A 22,315-nucleotide genomic window follows, 5' to 3' on the forward strand; every position below is an offset into this window, starting at 1 on the left:
AATATGCCATTAGGTGTCACTCTGTAACATGGCATGATGTGATGTCACATGACATAGCATGCCATGATGGGATATGATGTGATGTCCTGTATTGTGACATAACATGATCTGACATGACGTGATGTGATGTCAAGTAACGTGACACGACAGCATTCTCAGCCCCCATTAATCCCGTTCAGAGTTACGCGGGTCAGAGCCAATCGTGAATCGTCTCTTCTACATCAACGCGCGTGTTGGCACTTCCAGGTAACAAGCCCAGAATTTACCCTGTCCTCTGCTAATCTATTCACTCCCATGACTGGCGCCTGCGAAATGTCGGCCCACCCAGACTCTGCCATTCTTTCCCCAGAATCTGGGCACAGTCAGAGTTTTAACAAGTGCCATTTGACCTCTTGGCTGCACCGGTTACCTTTCAAAGACTTGTATTAACATAGCATTCCAGCTTTGCAGAACATTCAATAAGCTTCTGCCCCCCCTTTGTTGTCCTAATACCCTGGCGCATCAAAATGAAAGAAACTGCACCATTACCTTGTGGGAAAAGTTTGTTTCTTTTAGCTCCAGCTTATTAGAAACACCAAGTTAATGATTTGCCAGCGTGGAGGAGGAAGGCACCGCCAGGAATCTGTCTCCGTATTCATTAAGAGTGGAGTCCTGCACAATACAGAGCACAGAATAGCAACAGTGTGTCTGCGAGGGCGGCAGTCTTGGGGAGAGGATCGAGGGGCTCACGGGGACTGGAAACTAGGAGAAATCCCACTCCTGTAAACCAGTTCCCATCAAGTGTCACCATGCGGGAGATGGCGGGAGGACAGCTCACAGCTCGAGTCTCCCCCTCTTGGTCCACCTCCCTTCGGGCCTTCCCACCTTGCATTTCAGAGATGCCGCCTACCCGGTGGTATTCTTTTGTGCTTACATCGGCTGTTCCTTAACTGCTGATGCCCCAAAGACGGTGCTCTCTACTATAAATTGGTCTCATTTCGTTTTTTATGTTCAGACTTAATGACGTCTCGGCAGGGAGACTCACCGTTTCCCAGGGGATGCGTGTGGGATCTGATGGCTCTCGTATTCCACTTTCACCTCTTGCTGTGCTTCCTTTTGTCATCTCACTTTGTGTTTTCAAGCACCTGGTGAGTGTCCCACTTCTGAATGGAGTAAAGATTGCTTTATGACCCTCAGGGCAGATCACCTGCCTGTATGCTAGTTGTCTGAATGTTTGCTGTATGGCCAAAGGTATGTGGACAACCCTCCAGATGTTTCATTGTTAGCAGGGCATCTGGCCATGCAGTCTCCATTGGCAGCAGAAATGGCTCAGTGACTTTAAAACGTGGCACTGTCACAGGATGCCACCTTTGCCACAAGTCAGTATGTGGAATGTCTGCCCTGCTAGATCTGACCCAGTCAACTCTAAGTGCTATGATTGTAAAGTAGAACATTGAGGAGCAACGACAGCTCAGTCACAAATTGGTAGTCCAAGCAACTGTCACAGAGCGTGGACACCCCCGTGTGTAAAAATGGCCTCTTCTCTCTGGTGTCACTCACAATGGAGTTCAAAACTGCCTCTGGAAGCAACATCAGCACAAGAATTGTGAGCTTCACAAAATGGGTTTCCATGGCTGAGGAGCTGCACACAAGCCTAAGATCACTATGGGCAATGCCAGCCATCGACTGGAGTGGTGTAAAGCAGGCCACCACTGGAGTGATGAATCACACTTTACCATCTGGTGGTCTGAATGGACCCTTCTGAGTTTGGCACACTGCATAGTCCCTGCTGTAAAGCTGTGCAGAGGAGCGATAATGGCAGGGTTTGGGCTCGGCCCCTTGGCTCCAGTTATGGGTGCCATTTTAGACAGCTTTGTGGCCATAGTTAGATGAAGGCCCTTTTGTGTTCCACCATGCCCGTGTCCCTGTGGTCCATAAAGACATGGATGAACTCGAGTGGCCTGCACAGAGCCCTGGATCCTATTGGCAGCCATCAGAAGTACCTGATTTCACAAATGCTCTTCTGAGTGAATGGGCACACAGTGGGGAACCAAAGAATGGAGGCTGTTATGGGGGGTGGGGGGTCACCTCCATATTAACGTCCGTGGTTTTGGAATGGGATGTTCAACAAGCTCATGTGGGTGTGATGGTCAGGCGTCCGCAAACCTGAGTGCTCACCAAGTGTAATATCCACAAAGTGAAAAAGGTTTGGAGGTAGCCAGCCCGTGTACAGACAGAACTGACTAGCAGGAAGGTGGGTTCTGTGTACCGGAAGTGACGTCATCGCAGGGGGTTGGAAGTGATGTCATCGGTGGGTGGGCGGGCCTGTAAACCGCTTCCCATATGGCACTAGTTAATCCTTTCATTTAGGTGTATGTTTAATTGGCTTGTCGTGATATATTAGATGTCAGTTTGACATATATTTGCTTATTTTTATCTGTTTTTCTTTATTTATAGCGTTTCCTTCCTTTTTATTTTCTTTCGGTGTTTACATGAGAATTTCACAATTTCTTATTCCCGGCTAGTACAGTTATGTGCAGTATGTATAATAGTCCTGACTCAACAGGAAAACAGATAAAGCGTTTCTCGAGTTAAAACGGGAGAGCCGTGCAAAAGGCAAAACCAATGAAAACAAATTTACCGAAGTGACCAAAAAACCCAGGCGAGCGGCAAAACGTCGAAATTCAGGCCAGACATGAAAAACAATCACAACGAGGAGTTCAGTAGCAGTTTAGAAGGAAGGCTACGGCCCAATGCAGACGCTGACCTTCTATTACATCTGCTGGTGAACTCGAGGTCACGACCCCGGAGACCACGCCCATAGAAATGCAGGACGTGACCCTAACAACACTCAAAATGGCTTCCATAACAGGAAAAGGCTATAAGACCTCAAAATTTCACCCTGATCATGACAATATTTTCCTTGTGTTGATTGTCATCTCTCTGTATAGAAAATCCAGCTTCAGTCTGTCTGTTCGCTTTTCACGAGAGAACTACTTCACGGATTTAGATCTGGGTTTTTTTTCTATAATTTGCTAGAACATTCCAGTTGATTTTGCGACTTCTCTCATTGCGTTCAGTATCATAGTTCACTTGAGGTACCGATCTATTTGTGCGAATCCGAGAGAGTGGCTGCGGGCCAAGGGAAGGGGGAAGCGTGACGTCAGGAGTGGGGAGTCGTCTACCTCTGAGTTTTGGAGCGCACCTTGCCTCCGCTTAGCTAGCAATACCTTTCTGTTTATTGATTTTTAACGTTTGTCCTGTTTCACTACTACGCGGGTGGGGCCACGGGAGACGACTAGTTATTAATATTATACACTGCTGTGTGAGACGGTAATTACACTCTTATGTATTTTTCACGTCTCTCTATTATAAAAAAAAAATCTTGGGAGGCAGACTAGGGAGACGAGACATGATCTTCTCAGAAGACAATTTGAAGTCCCGCGAGAGACACTTTAACGTCCCGCGAGAGACACTTTAACTTGCTCCGAGCTCTTAAAACAATGACAAGCGACAAGCAGAACACGCAGCTCGCAGCAGATGATCCGACCACTTCTCCTTGCGTGCGTTCAGCCACCCTAACCCTAAACCTCTTCACAGAGACACGAAGTGGCAAAAAGGACAGCGACTGTATAGGCTTTAAAATGATCGACGAGCAGCGCGACAGCAGCTGCCCCCCCTTCACAACGTGACCAGCGTTATACGTACTGAGAGAAAGAGATTTAACCACGACCGGGCCCAGAAATAAAGGACAAGTATTGTTTTTACAACGTCACGTGAGACAAGGCAGTGAGCCATCATTTAAAACAAGTCCACGGACATCTAACCTAGCAGTTGTTAGATTGCTTTTGGCAGACACGCATCATGTGCTCCGAGCTCTTAAAACAACGACATACGACAAGCAGAACAGGCAGCTCGCCAGCAGCAACAAGCCAGCAGATGATCCGACGGTATCTCCTTAGCGTGTGTTCAGTCGCCCCCCTTCACACCGCCAGCAACGTTATACATCCTGTGAGAAAGAGATGTAACCACACCCGGGGACGGAAATAAAGGACAAGCATTGTTATAACAAAAGTTTTTAAAGTAAAAGTGAAAATAATGCCTATGTAACAATTCCCATGAAAATAACAATCTCTTTAAATTGTATATCTGGTAAACCAAACACGGGGGTGGGTGAGCGAAGCGAGCAGGGGGCGGAGCCCCCAGTATAGTCACAAAGATATTTATTTGTCTAAATCTGTAAGTATTACTGTTTGCTATACATGACAGTGTTTTATACTAGATATGAGTTTATTTTATAGTCTTCTAACTGCTATGCCCAGGTGCACAAATGATAGGAAATTTAGGGTGCCCACCAGGTTGTGGTAAAACCAAAGAGATGTTCCTAAGGTGGCGGTGCCCCTGTGTCTGGGATGCAAATCACCAAAGAAAGACTTGGGTTGGGATCAGTATGCTTGGGAGCTCACACTTGCCAAAATGACCCCAGGGTCCTTATGGGTGGGGTACTGCGCAAGGGCAGAGTCAGGTGCCCTCAACTGGGCAGAGAAGGTGAAGACCATGTTAGCGATTGCACCCCCACCCCTTTGTCCCGGCGGGTTATTACATACTTCAACAGAGCCCTCCGACGTGACACTGCATACTGGTTACTGGCTGCTGTTGGTCAGTATCCCATTACTCTTTTGATCCCCCTGCCCTTATTTTGACTAAAAATATAAACAACTTTAACTATGACAGTATCTATTGGCCTCCTGCTCTTCTGTATTCCTTCATTGAGTGACTGGCAGCCAGGATTCCTTTCCTTCTTATTCACTTGAAAAACGTACTGCCTTTCTACAACACACTGGTAGTTCCATCTTGCACCACTAGAGGGAGCCATTTGCAAAGAGAACTAGAAGCCCAATCGCTCTCCCCGGTAAAGTAGGCTGGCTTGGGTCTTGTAAGGGAATTCTTTATTAGGAGAAAGCACAGAAGGGATTGAGTTGTAGTTTTTTGACGGACTGGACTGAATTTATCTCAAAACTTGCAATTGTGTGAATGGAGATGAACTACAGAATTAGGGAAAGCAAGCAGAAATGACCCAGGATTCTCAAAACGTTCAGGGTCACACGAGCAGCATTAGTCCATCACATGACGCATCTAAATATCAAACCCAGTGGGCCGATTTACAAACTTTTAGGATGTATAAGCAAAGCCAGAGTACGTAAATAAGGCCCGGGGAGGACATGTGAGCTCCACACAGACAGGCAGCAGATTTGAACCATCGTTGGCACAGCCACAAGGCTGCAGGGCTAGCCTGTAACACAAACGATTCAAGTGCCAACTGCTCTGGAATGGAATGGCACCTGCCTTGTGCCCAGTGATGCCCCCCTATGGTCCTGTACTGCAATAACCGAGAGCATAAGAACAAGCTAGACAAGAACGGGCCAACAAAGCTTGCCAGTCCGATCCGCTTAATTCTTCTACAATAACATCAAGTCGAGTTCTGAAAGTCCCTAAAGTCCACCTATGAAGTTCTAATGGAGAAGAGGAATCTCATCTCCATCCTTTCCAGCCACAGACTTATTTATCTTCTCATTTTTGTACCTTTTCTTTTCTGATGCCCTGTGGGTTAACCAGCTGGCACCATCTTTGAGTCAACAAGTGGGCCAAATCTCCGCGTCTCCCCCAAAGAAAAAGCAACACAAAAGCCATCCGTATTTTGCGAGCCGAGCCCGTCGTCACGGCCGCCGTAAGAAAAGGAATGTGGAGCCCCTCAAAGGCGGCCAGAGTGTTTTATTGCTTTATAGGTGGTAGGGCGTTGCTGTGACGACCGCCATCCCTTTTACTTTGTCAGCTGTTTATTTGTCATTTGCCAACACTTTGGGCTCAGATGACATTTAAAGATCCCAGAGGATCATGGGTAGGCTCATTGAATGCTGGTTAAACTTTAAAGTTTAATGACCGGCTGTCCCTTCTGATGTCGGCTTTACTGAACAATAAGGAATAAAAGAGAAGAAAGGAAAGGGGAGCCGGTCAGTTACATAGCGTCAGCAGTTTTCTTTCATGAGATTATTAGAAGTTGGAGTTTTTCGGAAGGATATTGAATAAAAATGGCTCCAGTGATGGCCGTTTTAAGAAAAAAGCTGCCCGGACCATCCACCCAGAATGTCATGCCACCCTGGGGGGCTAAACTCGTAATCTTCTCGGGTTGTTCTTTTCTAGTCTTGGGCTTGGTAATGGTGTTTGCTCTGAAAGACTCAGATGTGAAGCTTGTTGTGACCATCTTGTAGCTGAGGGTCTCTTCACTTTTAGGCCAGAAAACATGCAAAGAAACCGTGCAACAGTTCAGACCAGTCGGGGGCAGCAATGAGCCATGAGTTAAACACTAGGGGTGGGCACAGGGGGTTGTGGACCGGTGACAGCACTACACTTGGGTGACACCCAAATTATTGTCTATAAAACTTTAATGCGCAGTGTTTCAGGCTGAAATTACCAAGGGAGACTCAAGGCCCAATTAAACGATCATACAGGCTGATTAAATGATTTTGTGTCTTGTCGTAGACATCAAAAAAGGTTTGGGGCAGCCACCCGTATATTACGCCCTGGCAGCAAATGGGTAAAGTTGTGTTGTTCACAAGTCAGAGTCCAAAGCAGAACTGATTAAGAAGTGTAAAGATGGCGGCTTTAAAGGCCAAGGCCAGACTCAGACGTGATATCATCAGAACCTGAAGTGATGTTGCCACTGGAGCCAGAACCGGAAGTGCCGTCATTGGGGACTGGAAGTGATGTTACCATTGGAACCAGAAACGGAAGTGATGTCATCACTGGCGCCAGACTCGGACGTGATATCATCAGAACCTGAAGTGATGTTGCCACTAGCGCCAGAAACGCAAAGTGATGTCGTTGTGGGTGCCGGAACCGTGTTGGATTTCCCATGAATGGTCTGCAGAGGATCGAGAGAGAAAGTCAGTGCACCTCGCCACCAACTGGTCTGGCGTGGAACTACCGTTATTCAGACCCTTTAGCTGCCTCCCATGTGTACGTGTGTGACAGTCTGTGTGCTGAAGCCAACAAAATAACCCACCACACACCAAGCCCTGAGAAAATGATTGTGTGTTTACAGGATGAAATCACCAAGGGGGCCCAATGTTCAATCAGATGATTGGGTATTTATGGACTGAAACAAAATAGCCCCCCCAACACACCCAAGGCCCGATTAAATGATTGTGTGTCTGCGGGCTGAAATTAAATGAAACGAGTGAGGATCCACGCACCAGGATCCTTACCTTACGTAATGTTATTACGTGTACCAGACACATGCAATGGCCAAAAATGTCAGGATAAATACGATAGGAAAGGGGATATCGAGTGTCCACTGCTGCAGATTTTGTACACGTCCCTCATGTGACTTCTTCTGAAATGGCCCATAAACAGGAGACTAGAAGCGAGTTTCTTTGCGCGCTCTTCTTCGATTTGTTTCGTTTGCTTGTACGTGAGAGGGTAGAATGTCGTTACCTGACCCACATGATTGATGCCTCACTTGCGTTATTGTAGGCTACCACAGCACAGCCTGACGTGAACATCGACAGTTGTGAACAGTGCTTGGTGAGCTAACGCCTTGCTTGTCCTTGCACTTGGTCACAATTATTTTGCCATCTTGTCACTCAACCATGCTGAAGCATCACATCACTGAACGGTTTGGCCGTTCAATATTCCGGATCAGTCATCAGGTCCACTTTCTGTGTCAATGTCTGATGACCAACTGACGCCACCACCCTTATCGCTCAATTCAGTTTCAGCTCACTCTACACCTGCCTTGACGACTTTTCGATTGCCATTGTGTTTTTAGTTGTAAGCTCCACCCACTCATGAATATTAATGAGTTACTGTCAATACACGTAGAAATATTCATGATTTTTCACAGGGTGATGTTATTTCATCCACTAGATGGCAGCAGAATACTGTCCCAAGAGTTATTCTGACTTAAAAATATAAAGCAGATCATTACATGTCACCCCAAGTCAGACTTGTGGATAACCGTAATTGTGTAGAATTCCGAGCTCACTCCACACTCTGGGGTAAGGAGGTTAATAGTTGGAATTACCGCAACTTCATTAAACAGCCAAGTGTCCACATGCTGCCTTGTTTACTTTTAGCTCTCCGTTAAAGAGCTCTGTTCATCAGGTCACCCAGGGGCCTGTGGAGGTTGATGCCAACCCTGGTGACGCCATACAGTGGATTCAGATTCACTTTTGTCACACTTTGTGTCACACATGTGTGCCTAGGAGGCCACTTCTGAGCTTGTCGACTTGTAATTCCACCCCTAACCACAAGTTGGTGCTGCTTTATAATGTTTCCCCTCTCCTTGAGGGCATATGACGTCATTTCTAGTGCCGGGGATCCTGGACCCGTCCTTCCTGCCTTACCACCTTCGCACACCACCGCCATCTTTCTCCAGTCTGATCGGAGAGTCGCAGCTGGAAAAACGTCACATTCGCCACACCTTAAGTCGCATTTATTATTGTGGCTGCATGATATATACGAGGTTGGTCAGAGGGCCCCCTCCAGCTCTTTATCTGTTGTTTCTGTGCTTAATTTACATTTGTTGCATTCGCCCCTTGTGCTAAAAACATTCAAGTTTTTTCCCTAATCAAACAACACTCAATACCCCAGAATGGCAAAACGGAAACAGGAGATTAAAAAGCTAAAATATCCCATTGACACGGGCATGCAGACCCTTTGCTTTGGCTCGGGTGCCATTGAGATGTTTGGAGCCCAGCTGTGGTCAGGTGGTCCAACATCTCCTCAACACCAGTACCCTGGGCACTCCTATGTAATGAACAATCATTATCTGTGAACGCTGGTGTGGCTACTGGTTCTCCACTTTCACGGGATCATCTGGGCATTGTCTGGTAGGAAAGTGCGAAGCACGGCATCTGCAATGGCACACACTTACCCTGCCCTGCTGTCTTCTCCATTTGCAGAGACCTCTCCAGGAATCGGATTACAGATCTGAAGGCTGAACAACTGGAGGCTTTCAAGAACCTCACGATGCTGTGAGTACTGGGAGTTACTTTTTCCAGCTCGAGTTGTGTCATCCCTTTGTGTCCTAAAGAACAAATCGGAGCAGGTCTGGTCTGCAATGTCTTAATGTTTTCATGGAGTTCCTCCACACTGCTGGTCTCCTGCCCATTGTTTGTAAGAGGAGACGCCATTTAGTGCAGCCATTTTACCGTGACAGGGTCCTAGGGGGACTCCATTCTCATTTGCAGGCCTGAATAGTGGGTCCCAAATCTCCGCTTTTACACTCACCAGCCTGCGCTCCTCCACTTGACTACCCACTATGGGCACCGCCGGGGTTGACTGCTACTGTGGCTGAATATATCTCCTCTTTCTCTGCTATGTAAGACCCCCGGTGACAAGATAGAGCACCAAAACACACGCGAGCAGGGCCAGATTAAGGTGGGTGCTATTGATGCTGCAGCGTTAGGCCCATTCCTGAAATAGGCCCAGATGAAAACAGACGAGAATTTTCCTTTGCTATGTTAACCTCAAAATAATTCTTAGAATTAAATTTGGAGTCCGACTTTCGGACGCCTAGACACAGCATTACTTATTATACAGTTACCATTGTTCTTTACGCTGTGACGTAACTGTAACGTCGTGCTTATTGTTAACCGAAGATCTCAAGTTAATGCTATCAATTTTACGTTAAACAGTTTCCTTAGTAATTTAGCTGCGTTTTTTGCACTATCTTGGGGATTCTTGCCACTTTATTATTGTTCGGTAAGTGCCACGTAGTAAATTTTTCACCTTGAAAGTTAGTTGTACAGTAAAAATCGATGGCTATTTAAATGGTTATCTGTAAAGGTAAAGCTAAAAGCCGGCCCGCGGGATTTTTAGAATTTTTAAAATCCTCGACAGGATTCTTGTCTATTATGAAATTTAAATCGTGGACAAATTTTTACCCTCGAGAGCCTGAACTGAGTCACTTTGACCCACCGTCTCCGCAAATTCATTTTTTCTTACTCTGTTTCGTAAGAGAATTTTGCGTATTTCATTGTTAGGTTTTCTGCATTAAGTGCACTTTTCAGACTATCGATTGTTGATGTTACATAGTTTGATGTTTAATCTCGAGTTGTTACGATACTACGTCGTTTTTATTATTCATGTTCAATAAAGGCTGGCTGGTTGTGTCACAAGCAATTAAGGCTCCTTGGTCGGTCCGAGTGCGCGTGTACGGTGAGCGTCGAATGCACATGCGCCAATGCCGACACAAAATTTGCACGGCAGCATCAGGCCCAATTTCGTCTTAATCCGGCCCTGCACGCGGGCGAAGGTTTACTGAGTACACCCCGATCAATCGCACTACAACTACAAAGTCTGTCCACTCCAAACATTTGATACAAGTAGAGTGAATCCAATTCATTTAAATAAAAACAGCAATACATTAAACAATAGTGAAGGGTTCATAATTAGAAACAGTGGATTAACATTCTGCATGTGCCAAGGGCAGAAGCAAAGCAAAAGGAGTGTGGCGGATCAGAGCAATACAACCTGGATGGACAGCAGAACTTCTTGGTAAGGAGTTGAGGTATCCAGTGTCCTCAGATGACCAGGTGGGTGTCCGTCAGGGTCTCCTGAAGTCTCCTCTGCTCTCAAGATGGAATCGATGCTCTGAGAGAGAGAGACACCGGGCTCCTGTGTAGCTCTGAATTTAGGCCGGTCCAGTAGTTCACCTCTTCGACAAACGGGACGTCAGTGTAGGCGCCGGCGCTTCTCTCATGTTCAGACCTCATGTCCTTTGACCAGCGTGGTTTACAGTACGTCCTTGTGTCTGCTATCAACTCAGCATTTCACTTGGTGCTATTTTTATGTCTCTGCAGCCTTGTAGTACTGTAGGACCCCATCTTATAATTCTGAAAGGGGTGTGAGGCCTGCAAAATGGAAGGAACTTGAATCATCAGTCCAGACGTGACATCAACCTTAGTGAGCTGCTCCTGAACTATTATGTGCAGGCCATCCAGGACCAAAAACAAAAAATTCGGAAGTGAGCGTCAGTAGGTTTTGCACCCTCGGAAACAAGTTACCCGAACTCTTCTCTAACATTTCAGTAATTATTTACCGCTCTGATCTTTCTGATCATAAAGTGGTTAATTACGATAGCAATTGATGAGAAGAATTCCTAACTAATTGTAGAATGACGGTATCTGAGTGTTCCTCGAGAGCGCCTCTTTCTCTTGGCTCAAAAAACTAATCAGCACGTCGTCATCTCATAACAGGCTTCAGTTTCGAGTTTGGTATTTTTTTCCATCCTGCCGTTTCAGCTCTAGACCGTCTTCAAGAAACTGTTGACTCACACACAGACACACACCCATCATCGAGATATCAATGTTTTCAGTATCAGGGGACCCTAAAACGTTGGGATCCATCAAAAAAAAGACATGGAAATTTTTGACGAATCTGAAGCTTTTGGATTCCCCCCTCCCATAGACAATAGGTTGTGGTGGGGAAGGGCTTAAAGCAAATAATTGGGGAGTCAATGCCCAAAGTATATAAAAATTTCTCCAAACGGAGAGAGAAAAACCATAAAACTCTGGCCTGTAGAGCCACGTCTCACTACAAAACTTTTTCATTGAAATAAGCAAAAGGCAAAAATAAGGCAAAATTGATTTGCTTAGAAAAGTAATCCCAGGTGAACAATTCCCAATCCACAGCCCAGTCACAATAATCCAACAAAAGGAGCCGAAGGATAAACCAAAAACCCCCATTACAGAGTCACTGATCCCCTGCTGGCTCCCTCTTTCCGACTATAATGTAAAGCCAGAGGGAGGACCCAGCGGCAGTGATGTCATGCTGGCCCCGCCTCCTGGGACTCCACCCACACTGTACAAGGAATGGCAGCACGTTTAAAATGAGAGCAAAAATGAATTAACACAACAGAAATAATACAAAAACATGAAGAATAATTATTGAAAATGAACCAAAAAGAGCAATAAAACAGAAAATATGCCTAAACCAGGGAAAAAACTTTTAGTAGAAGAGGGTCACACATGGGCACCTGGGGACCACTTTCATGGCTCCCAACAGAAGGGGCTGGGACTTCCCTGGGCACTGTGGGCAGGTCATTCACCCTCATTGGGCGTCTTCTCAGAATAAAAGAGACAATGCCTATAGTGACAGCGCCCCTTCTCGTCTGGGAATGGTACTGCACACCTCGCAGGGAGGAGCCATGAAGGTGATCCTCAGGTGACAACAGGCATGGTGAGATCTTATCTGTTCTCTTGTGCAAATATTTTCTACATCATTTTCTAAATACTGACTGTACCACTCCTTAAATTAAATGTCTTCATTTCATGTACAAACACGAAAGCAAAAACTCCCACCAAGCAAGGGTTCAAAATCCATCCCTATATCAAGCGCCATCTGGAGGTTTTCCTGTGGAACTGCAGGAAAAGAAAAGGAAGCAGGAAGTGACACACTTGGTCATTCTGTATGGTGTATCGCTCCTTTAATGATGAGCAGTTCACAAGCAAATGGTTTTGTTAGGCGAATACAGACAACAGGGCAGAGTCCAGCCATGGCAGTGCCCTGAAAGGCAGTGGAGGAGGGCAACTGGATTCACAGTCATTCTGTGTAGAAAAAAATGAAAGTAAATGTCCACAAATGAGAGAAGGGTGAATAATAACATGGCTCTTATTTCTTTTACTCCAGTGACGTAAGCCACAATGAGATCTCCACCATTAAAGAAGGAATCTTTGGAAAACTGCCAAATCTACAATTGCTGTAAGGTTTCATTTTATACCCTGGCTGATGCCAACTGTCTTGCCAAGAGTAACGGGTAATGTGTGATGGCATCTTCACGTTCAGCTGGTTGTACACGTCTCTTAGGTGTCCCCTCTGCGCCCTGACATCCAGCCACAACAAGGATGACTGCATAGCACTGGCGTCCCCTGTACTGTGCCACTGACACATGTGCCATTTCCTTGTGCTCTCTTCAGTCTCCTGACTTTGCTGTACTGGGATGAGCCGAGCTGGGTGACAGGGACCAAGGTTCAAATACCTGGCATGGACAGCGCTTAGGCCTGTGGGTCACCAGCACTCCCCATGCCAGCTTTCAATGCCAAGTTTATAACGCACTGCCACACGCCCATCTTCATTGTCTGCTGATGACTTTCCCTTCCATTACTGTGCCGCTCTTCAGGACTTCCTTGTTGCCACTGACTCCTTACCTGACCCACTTTGCCCACCTTCAGTGCCACCCAGATAAACTTGTCACTGTTGCTAGCTTGTGATACCTGACTTGTGCTCGTCTCCATTGCTTGTTTGAGTTTAGTGGGCTAAGGGGACACTTTTACTTTGGTGCCCACCAGATGACTTTTTGTCTCTCAGTGCCCTCTGTGACTGACTCTCTATACCAGACTTTCTTCTTCTTTAGACCCCATATTCTCCATGCTTGTTCCACATGCCCATTATAATTCAGTGTCTGCCCACCAATGCACCGTAACTTTTTCTTATTATCTGCAGATAACTGTTTTACCACCAGTGTGCCCAGTTCCATTACCTGCTAATAACGGTCTCACCCCAGTCTTCATACACTAATTATGCCCCCCCTCCCCACCCTATGGCTGAACTTGATACTTTTGTGCCCCAAACCTCCTCCATGCCTGTCCTACACATTCATCTTTACTGCCCATTTATGGCTTGCCCTTCATTAACTGCCCACCAACCCACCATGTCTTTTTTCATTCTCTGCTTTTGGCTGTCTTGCCATTCATCTGCCCAATTTCAAGGCCTGTTTCTAACTGCCTCACCCCGCCATTGACGGGATTGCTTGCTCCAAGTGCCCATCTTTATTGCCCATTTATAGCATGAGTGCCGCCTTGTGCCATTCTTCAGTCCCTGCTTCGTCTGCACTAACTTCTTTCCTTTCTCTACCTAGCTGCCCATCTTTAGTGTCTATCTACAACTGTCTGACAGATCAGCTTGTGACATGCAATTGCAGCTCGCTAGTGACATCTGGCTTGTGCCCGCCACTATCTAAAGTCCAAACTTATTGGGCTGAGTTGGCAGCTCTTTATTTCTTGTGTCAGAGTGGCAGATGTCCCTGTGAGTCCCTCAGTTGTGTCATAGGAATGCCTTTGACAACAGCGCCCCCTGGAGGTGCTTGGCAGGTGAACGCATGTCCGGTGCTCATTATCGTGTCTTTACACGCAGGAGACTGGGGGCCAACAGCTACAGCTGCGACTGCTCCATGTCGTGGCTGAAGAAGTGGATTGAAGAGCACGGCACGGTGGTGAAGGACAAAGAGAAAATGACGTGCATCTCCGGGATACCAGTCGCTGTCCTCGACGCCCCTGCTGTCCCCTGCGGTCAGTCCCATCCACTCTCTGCTTCTTCTTTATATGAAATAGGCAGTGGTGGAGCTTCCTCATCCTTGTCTGCATTTCTATTGTCTGAGCCTCTTAAAACATTCAGAGTTTTATGAAAGTGAAGATTGTCTTGATTGGGTTCTGTCGACCCTGAAACAGGTGGCATCATCTCCACACAGTGGACACAACTCAGTGGCATATCCAGCCTTCCAGACCCTTTTTTTAATTTGCTCCTTAATGGCAGACTTGGGTATAAGATGGGGAACTAATGATGTTTCGTCGAATCACCTGGAAAACCTCCACCAGCAAACATATCAACTTTTTTTGTGATTTCTGAGAGTTTTCATTGAACTCATGTGTTTCCGTTACCGTTTTTTGTTTCTCAATCTCTAAATGCGCATTAAGGTGGTTAATGGAAATGTGGCACGTGTCACCCTCATCTAGCCCCGCCTGGTTCACTTAGCCCCGCCCGGTTCACTTAGCCCCGCCCAGTCTGCTGCAACAACAACAAAAACAACAACATTTATTTCTATACCACATTTTCATACAAATGATGTAGCTCAGAGTGCTTTACAAGATGAAGAAAGAAAAAAACAAAAAATATAAAAATTAGGCAATAATTAACAAAGAATAAAGTAAGGTCATATGACCACGGAGGACAGAAAAAAACAAAAGAAAACTCCAGAGGGCTGGAGAAAAACAAAATCTGCAGGGGTTCTGAGACCATGAGACCCCCCAGGCCCCACTAGGCATTCTACCTAACATGAATGATCTCGATCAGTCCTCATGGTTTTCATGCTTCACGTCTAGCCCTGCCCAGTCTACTGCAACACTCTCGCTTAGCCACACCCAGTCTGCTGCAACACTCTCACTTAGCCACGCCCAGTCTGCTGCAACATTTTCAATTAACCCCACCCAGTCTGCTGCAACACTCTCATTTAGCTCCACCCAGTCTGCTGCAACACTCTTACTTAGCCACGCCCAGTCTGCTGCAACACTCTCACTTAGCTCCACCCAGTCTGCAGCAACACTCTTACTTAGTCACGCCCAGTCTGCTGCAACACTTTTACTTAGCTCCGCCCAGTCTGTCCTATAAAGATCTCTCCACATGTTGCTGCAGTCTTTCCTCGCACACCTACTCTACCATAGGAGTTATTTATAATGCTATAATTTTTTTTCTGAGACCCCCCCCCACCCCACAATTTTGATTTTCAGGGGGTCCCTTGTATTTTGCTCCTTGGTTACCACTGCTGATTCATCCTAGGTTTGAATCCCCATGCCCATGTGGGTACACATCCCCCCAGACTTGCAGGTTAGGTTATGTGGTGACTCAGGAGTGGTCCTGTGTGTGTGGGTGAGTGGGCGCCTGTCCAGGGTTGGACCCTGTTGTGAGCTCGATGCTGCCAAGACCCTGAATTGGATGAGGTGGGTTTGTGGATGTCATATTTATTCTGCATTTAGGTCTGCCTTCACGTGTTGGAAAATGTTAAAATGTAAAAGAATATTGTGTGGCTCACCCATTGTAGCCTTACAGCCACTGGGATGCAGAGGTCCTAGCAGGTAAGTGAATGGAAACTGGTGAAAGGAGCTATAGAGACGTAACACTCGTTTGTCTTGTACAGCGGACAGCTTTGTCTCCTGTGTATCGCGACGGCCTCAGATAGCCGATGCTGTGCTACTCTTCTCACACCTGGAGCCTCGGGTTCACACCAGGCGCTCCTGCAACGCCGTGTGCTATCAGCGCAGCCACTCGCACTTCCTGCTGCACTCTGGCGACTTCTGCTTGTGCGGATCGCTTCCCCTCCAGGCCTCGCGGTGGGCTGAAGCGGGCCTCTGCTGGGAGGTCTGCTCCAACGCTGACCGGGTGGAGGTGTGCGGACGAAGAGTGCTTCACAATGCTTTGGCGGTTCAGGTGAGTCCTGGGAGTCTAAGGGTTAAAAACGGGCTGCCCTAAAGTGACAGTATGAGCACACCTACGCTCTCACATTCCTCATGTCCCACAAGGCACACGTCATTCATCTAGTCGCGTGCTCAGAATTTGGTTTCTTTTTCATCTGTCCTCAGGTGACTCTCAACGTGTCCATCCTCAAACACTACAGCCTCTACCAGCTGGTGATGGCGAGCGCCGACACGGACGTCCCGGACACAATATACCAGTGGGACTTTGGAGACGGCTCGGTGCCATACAACGTCAGTGCCCGGCAGGTCTTCCACAAGTATGGCCTGCCTGGCACCTACACTGTTACCGTCTTGGCTTTTACCCACTTGAGCCTGCTGTCTGAGAGCCGTGATGTCATAGTGTCCATGCCAGTGGGGCAGCTCGGGCTGCAGTGCCCGCGGCTTATTGCCGAAGGTCAAACCATGGAGATTTTGCTGCATGTCCAGAGAGGCACGGAGCTTTCGGCAGAGGTGGACATCAAAGACAGAGATGGGCAGAAGGTCCTAGGTGAGACGATTCTTTTACTAACACCAGGGCTTTGCGATGCACGATTTTCAACTGTGAACTGTTAAGTAGCTTCAGTGTGGCCACCAGGAATGCGTTTTTTCGATCAGTTTTTTTATCCATTTTCTTCTGGCCTCGATTTCAGATTTCTGGTAAAAAACATCTGTGAGCAGTATCTCCAAAAATGTATTTCATGATTTAATTAAAAATGATAATGATTACAGTATACAGTATATCGTGATATAATATAAAATGCATGTCATGGTTATATGCCATTGGGTATGGGATTCTTAAAAACAATGTTAATGTTTACGATATGCCATCTGTTGGAATGATAAAAGCAATACATTTTATTACTACAAATGTTTGTGATGTGCCATCTGTTGGAATCCATCCATTATCCAACCCGCTATAACCTAACTACAGGGTCACGGAGGTCTGCTGCAGCCAATCCCAGCCAACACAGGGCGCAAGGCAGGAAACAAACCCTGGGCAGGGTGCCAGCCCACCACTGGGTGCACACACACACACCCACACAAGCACCAAGCATACACTAGGGACAATTTAGGACCACCAACGCACCTACCCGGCATGACTTTGGACTGTGGGAGACTGTTGGAATGACAGATACAATAAATATGTCTTGGTTATGTGTTTGTCCTTTTTGCTGTGACCCGACATTTGCGCGATAGACATATGCACGCCGACAAAATAGCGGCGATTAAAACGCGGCGTCAAAATCAAAGTTTCATTAAATATGAATTACTAGTTTAAAGCATATATAATAATGTTTATTTTAGAAGTCAATATTATGAGACGCGGCATGCAATCAGCACGGCACGCAGATAGTCCTTAAGATCCCGCCCTGCATATGTAGGAAGAATTGCAGCAAGACCTCTCGATAGTTGAGCGTATTTAGACTTGCTGGCTGCCTGACTGCTGGTAATTCCGCTTTGTATACGACGCGTTATGCCAACCCTCAACTGAGGTATTTGTTCGCGGCATGCCATCAGCAGTTATAACAGTTATAACCTAGCACATAATGTGTACATAATGCTCACGTACGCGTCCCACTCTCTTGGCCTCTCTCGTGATTTTGTCGTGGCGATTTTGTCGGCGCACATTTGTCGAAAACCAGTTAGCGGGTTTGTCGGCGCTCATTTGTCCGTCACGGTTTTGTCAGGGCGCATATGTCTATCGCACTTTTGTGGGTGAACTGTCATTTGGTATGGGATTCATTCAAAGCTGTGTTAATGGTTTTGATGTGCCATCTGTTGGAATAACAAAAAGCAATGCATATGCCTCAGTTATATGCCATTTAGTATGGGATTCATAAAAGCAATATTGATGTTTGTGATGCGCCATCTGTAGCAATGACCAAGAACATGCCTCTGTCTCTGTTATATGACATTTGGTGTGAGATTCATAAAAGCAGTGTTATTGTTTGTGATGAGCCAACTGTGGGAATGACAAATACAATGCATATACAGTATGCCATTTGGTATTGGCTTTGTAAAAGCAGTGTTAACGCTTGTGATGTGCTCTCTGTTGGAATGACAAATGCAATGCATTTTAATACTACAGATATTTGTAATGCGCCATCTGTTGAAATGACAAAGGCAAAGCATTTTAATATTGCATATATTTGTAATGCGCCATCAAATGCAATACTCTTTATTACTACAAATGTTTCTGATATGTAATTTATTGGAATGATAGAGACATAGCCACAGAATCTAATCCTTTTATGAAGGTGGATATCTTAGCCAAAGTACAAGTGTTTGGGACTTTGTGAGCACATGACTGGAATTTTTATATAGTGCCTTTCACCTCATTGCACTTTGTACATATTCAGAATGTTGGCCGTGTTACTCTCTCTGGGTGACAAGTGAGTAAAAGCTGATACGATAGCCTTTTGTTTTGATATAGCGCCATTCCCCAGGTACTTTGTGATTACAGAAATATATTAAAGGGTGTTGTGGCCACTGCCAGGCGGCGCCCCGATGCCGGAGTATCCCGTGTGGGACCCAGTCGGGGCTGGAGCTTGGCTGGGACGTCCAGGAGGACCAGACGAGGGCTTGTGCCTCCTCCAGACCGCGAGGGGGCGATCGCCCTGGTTGTATTGGGGGCCAGGGGTAGAGGCGCCCCGGTGCCTGAGGAACCCTGGAGCCCAGCACTTCTGCCACACCAGGAAGTGCTGGGGAGAAGGAGACAGGAGACACCCGGATGGCTTCCGGGTGCACAGCCGGCACTTCCGCCACACAGGGGTGTGTCCAAGAGGGAGTGCCAGGAAGCAGCTGGAGCCCATCCGGGTTCCAATATAAGGGGCCGCCTCCCTTCAGTCGAGAGTGGATGTCGGGTGGAAGAGGACGGGAGGCGGTTGAGAGAGAGGCACAGTGACTGAGAGTGTGGCCTGGACAGTTGGGGGAACGGTGCGAGAGGCGCTGGGGGTGCACGTAAGCACATTATTGTAAATATTATTATAAATAAATAGTGTGTGGTGGAACTATGTTGTCCGTCTGCCTGTGTCCGGGTCCCAGTCCACAGTGTCCAAGTATTTTTGACAATTTGAGCACAGGACAGTTATGTTAATGACTTGGAGGGATATGTAAATTAACTGAACTGGCCTCTTTGTGATTTTATATAGTGCCTTTCAGCTCCATCCCATGATTATTTTAAACTAAAGTCTTAGCAGATGGTTTTTATGAATTGTTTAAATATGAGCACGTGGAGATTACATGGCTGTTTGCTTCGTCTAGGGCTGTTTGGCGCCTTGCACCCGTGCTGCCACCTTACAAAGCGACTACAGGCAGTGCAGTGACTGTATTTAGTGTCTTTGAGGTCCATTCCAAGGTGGGTGTTTTACAAGCACAGACTGAGTTGTTTGCGTCTTGAGTTCAGTGAGTCACACGTGGCGCTGACCTTGTGGATTAACGTGGAGCCCGGCGTCCAGAATATTTAAATGTAATCAGCCCGCCACCTGCCACCAGGAGAGCCGCCCTGCATTTCATGCCCGGTGTTGCTTAGCAATGTCCGTACAGGACGGGAGAGAAACTCGAGTCGCTTTCTTTCTAAACAGAAATCTCCATGACAACTCATCCCGGGATAAAATCCCTCCCATGCTCTGCTCAGCTTGAACGATTTTTTTTCCCACTCAATCAGTGTACACTCGGCAACAAAGAAGAAGAAAATAAAATAAAAAAAAAACAGAAGTAAACTTCTGATCAGCGGCCCTCGTCTTCTTGAGATGATGGCCATTGGACCTCCTTTCAGGGGGCTGTAGAGTTACCCTCTCTAACCACCGGGAAGAGCGAAGAATGCGCTTGAGGGGATGGCTGACAAACTGGCAAGATGTTGGTACTGAGTGGGGATATGGGGGGCTGGCACACCAAAACCAGCGAGGGTCCGGACGGGAATAGAGCTCCGCCCCCTTTTCAATCACATGGAGTGTGGAGGCAGGATTGGAGCCATCGCTGCGTGTGCGGACCGCAGCCTGCAGCTTTATCTACTAGGGGCCGCACAGGCAACTTCGTGAGTTTGTGTTCCATATAGCGCCTTTCAAGTGAACAAACTGCTGCAATCCATGGAAACCCAGGCGGGCTGAGGGACTCATTCCGGGTTGAGTGAATACCACACCATATCATGGCATAATACTTCAAGAATATACTAGAAACGTTTGGGGCTTCACTTGTAAATTCACTCAACTAAATTAACTACATGTGACTAAAAACAAAATCAAGTTTCAGTTTAGTTGGCAATGAAACACTCCAGACCACCAAGCCAGTGGGAACGATAGTTCATCTTAAGATCAATCCATCCATTCACCTTCCTAATCCTGAGCAGGGTGGCGGGAAGCTGGAGCCCATCTCAGAAAGCATAGCGGGCAAGGTAGGAGTAATACCTGAAGTGGGTGCCAGTCCATAGGATTAACACACACACACCAAACAAATCCCCCCATACCCCTATCCCCTCTCACCATATACCCCCCACACCACATCTCACCTCACACTATCACCCCATACCCCCTTCACCCCTTCACACCGCCCTCACTCCACACACACACACACACACACACACACAAGGGCCAGTTTAGCGGAGCTGACATTAAACCCACAGGCATTAGTCCTGAAATTTAACAACGTTAGCCGCTAGAGGGCGCACACTGGCTGAACTGCCGACACTTCAAGTTAATTGAATCGCCCCGCCGGCCGGCCGGCCGTCCATCCACAGGCCGAGTGGACGAGAACCCGGCGCTCACCGAGACGCTCATTCTTGCTTCTCACCAAAGATTCTGGACATTCTTTTTGAAAGAGCAACTCTCATGGGAACTAATAGGGATCTTTGCAACTTCATTTTTTTTTAAGTAAATTGACCCCTGAGTGGGTGAAATTAACCCCCCTTGTTGGGAAGCCCTGCCTTAGGGAATCTTTATGATATTAAGCTGTACTGTATATAGTGCCTTTCCATTGTGAACACCGTTAACTCCCAAAGAAGTTCAAACACACATCTCACCTATACAGGGGCTGGCTGGCTAACTATAAAGGGGAGGGTGACACAGGGAGACGGTGGTGGGCACTGAACGCATAATTTAAAGGTGACATGAGACAGCCGAAGGAGGAATCAGTAAAACGAGGAGTCATGAAATGTATAAAGATGGAGAGAGCATGGAGGAGATGAGCAGCCTTATCATTTGAAGCCAAGTCCAGGGTGGCACTCAGTCGTGCCAACATCCATGTGTACCCACTCACTCACTCAATTCCTCATAGGGGTCCAGGATACTTTTTAATTAACTTAATAGAGCAGAACTCGGTCTTGGGTGCCGGGTCATGAGGACATGCAAACTCCATGCTGGAATTCAAATTGGGGTCTGAGCCGGCAATGCTTCATGCTGTGCCATTGTGCTGTCGATTGACTGGGGAGACAAATGGGATTGGTGCCTAAAGGAAGTGAGCCCACCATAGCGCCTTAAACAAAGCGTACCACCACAAAGCACTTTATAGCGTCCATTTTGCAAATTTGTTAATGAGTCTCTGCTCAAGTCTGTGTCTTTATGTGCACTGATCTCCTTGAGCCTGGGCAAGGCACTATATAAATCAAAGGTATCATTATTATTATTAATATTATTATTATGATTTAGTAATCTGTAAAATGTATACTTAGTTTTTACCCAAAAACGCTGTGAAGGGCGTCATACAAAAATAAACTGAACTGCATTGTATTGAACTGATGACGGAGGAAACTGAAAACCAAACACGGACCCATGGAGAACACCGCAAGTTCATGCAAAGCGGGCATCAGCTGTGGCAAGCAGCACCGTGGGGTCACCACAGGTGAAGCACAAACTCCACTCTTCGCATCCAGCTGGTGGGGATAAAGTGGGAAGCTGGAAATGAGGAAATCTAGGAATTGTGCTGGAAGGGTAAGAACGCCTGAAGAGAAGGAGACTGAGGAATTGGCAAAATGGCACGAAGAGACAAAGATAGACAGTTAAGTGTGAAAAATGAATAAAGAAAAAGGAAGATGGGAGGACAGAGGAGCCATA

General features: G+C 46.7%; 1 protein-coding gene across 3 annotated transcripts in view; it reads left to right on the forward strand.

Moving 5' to 3' along the window:
• Nucleotides 1–22,315, forward strand: part of pkd1b (polycystic kidney disease 1b) — a 126,218-nt gene that overhangs the window by 19,285 nt on the left and 84,618 nt on the right. For 2 of the 3 annotated variants that reach the window (XM_039739716.1, XM_039739717.1), the window contains exons 2-6: nucleotides 8,943–9,014; nucleotides 12,673–12,744; nucleotides 14,176–14,330; nucleotides 15,953–16,242; nucleotides 16,395–16,776. In XM_039739716.1, the coding sequence (XP_039595650.1) occupies nucleotides 8,943–9,014; nucleotides 12,673–12,744; nucleotides 14,176–14,330; nucleotides 15,953–16,242; nucleotides 16,395–16,776 (971 nt within the window). The remainder of the gene's footprint in view (nucleotides 1–8,942; nucleotides 9,015–12,672; nucleotides 12,745–14,175; nucleotides 14,331–15,952; nucleotides 16,243–16,394; nucleotides 16,777–22,315) is intronic. The other variant, XM_039739718.1, reaches the window with a different exon arrangement.

This window comes from Polypterus senegalus, chromosome 17, assembly GCF_016835505.1.
Source record: "Polypterus senegalus isolate Bchr_013 chromosome 17, ASM1683550v1, whole genome shotgun sequence".
NCBI classification, from domain to species: domain Eukaryota; kingdom Metazoa; phylum Chordata; class Cladistia; order Polypteriformes; family Polypteridae; genus Polypterus; species Polypterus senegalus.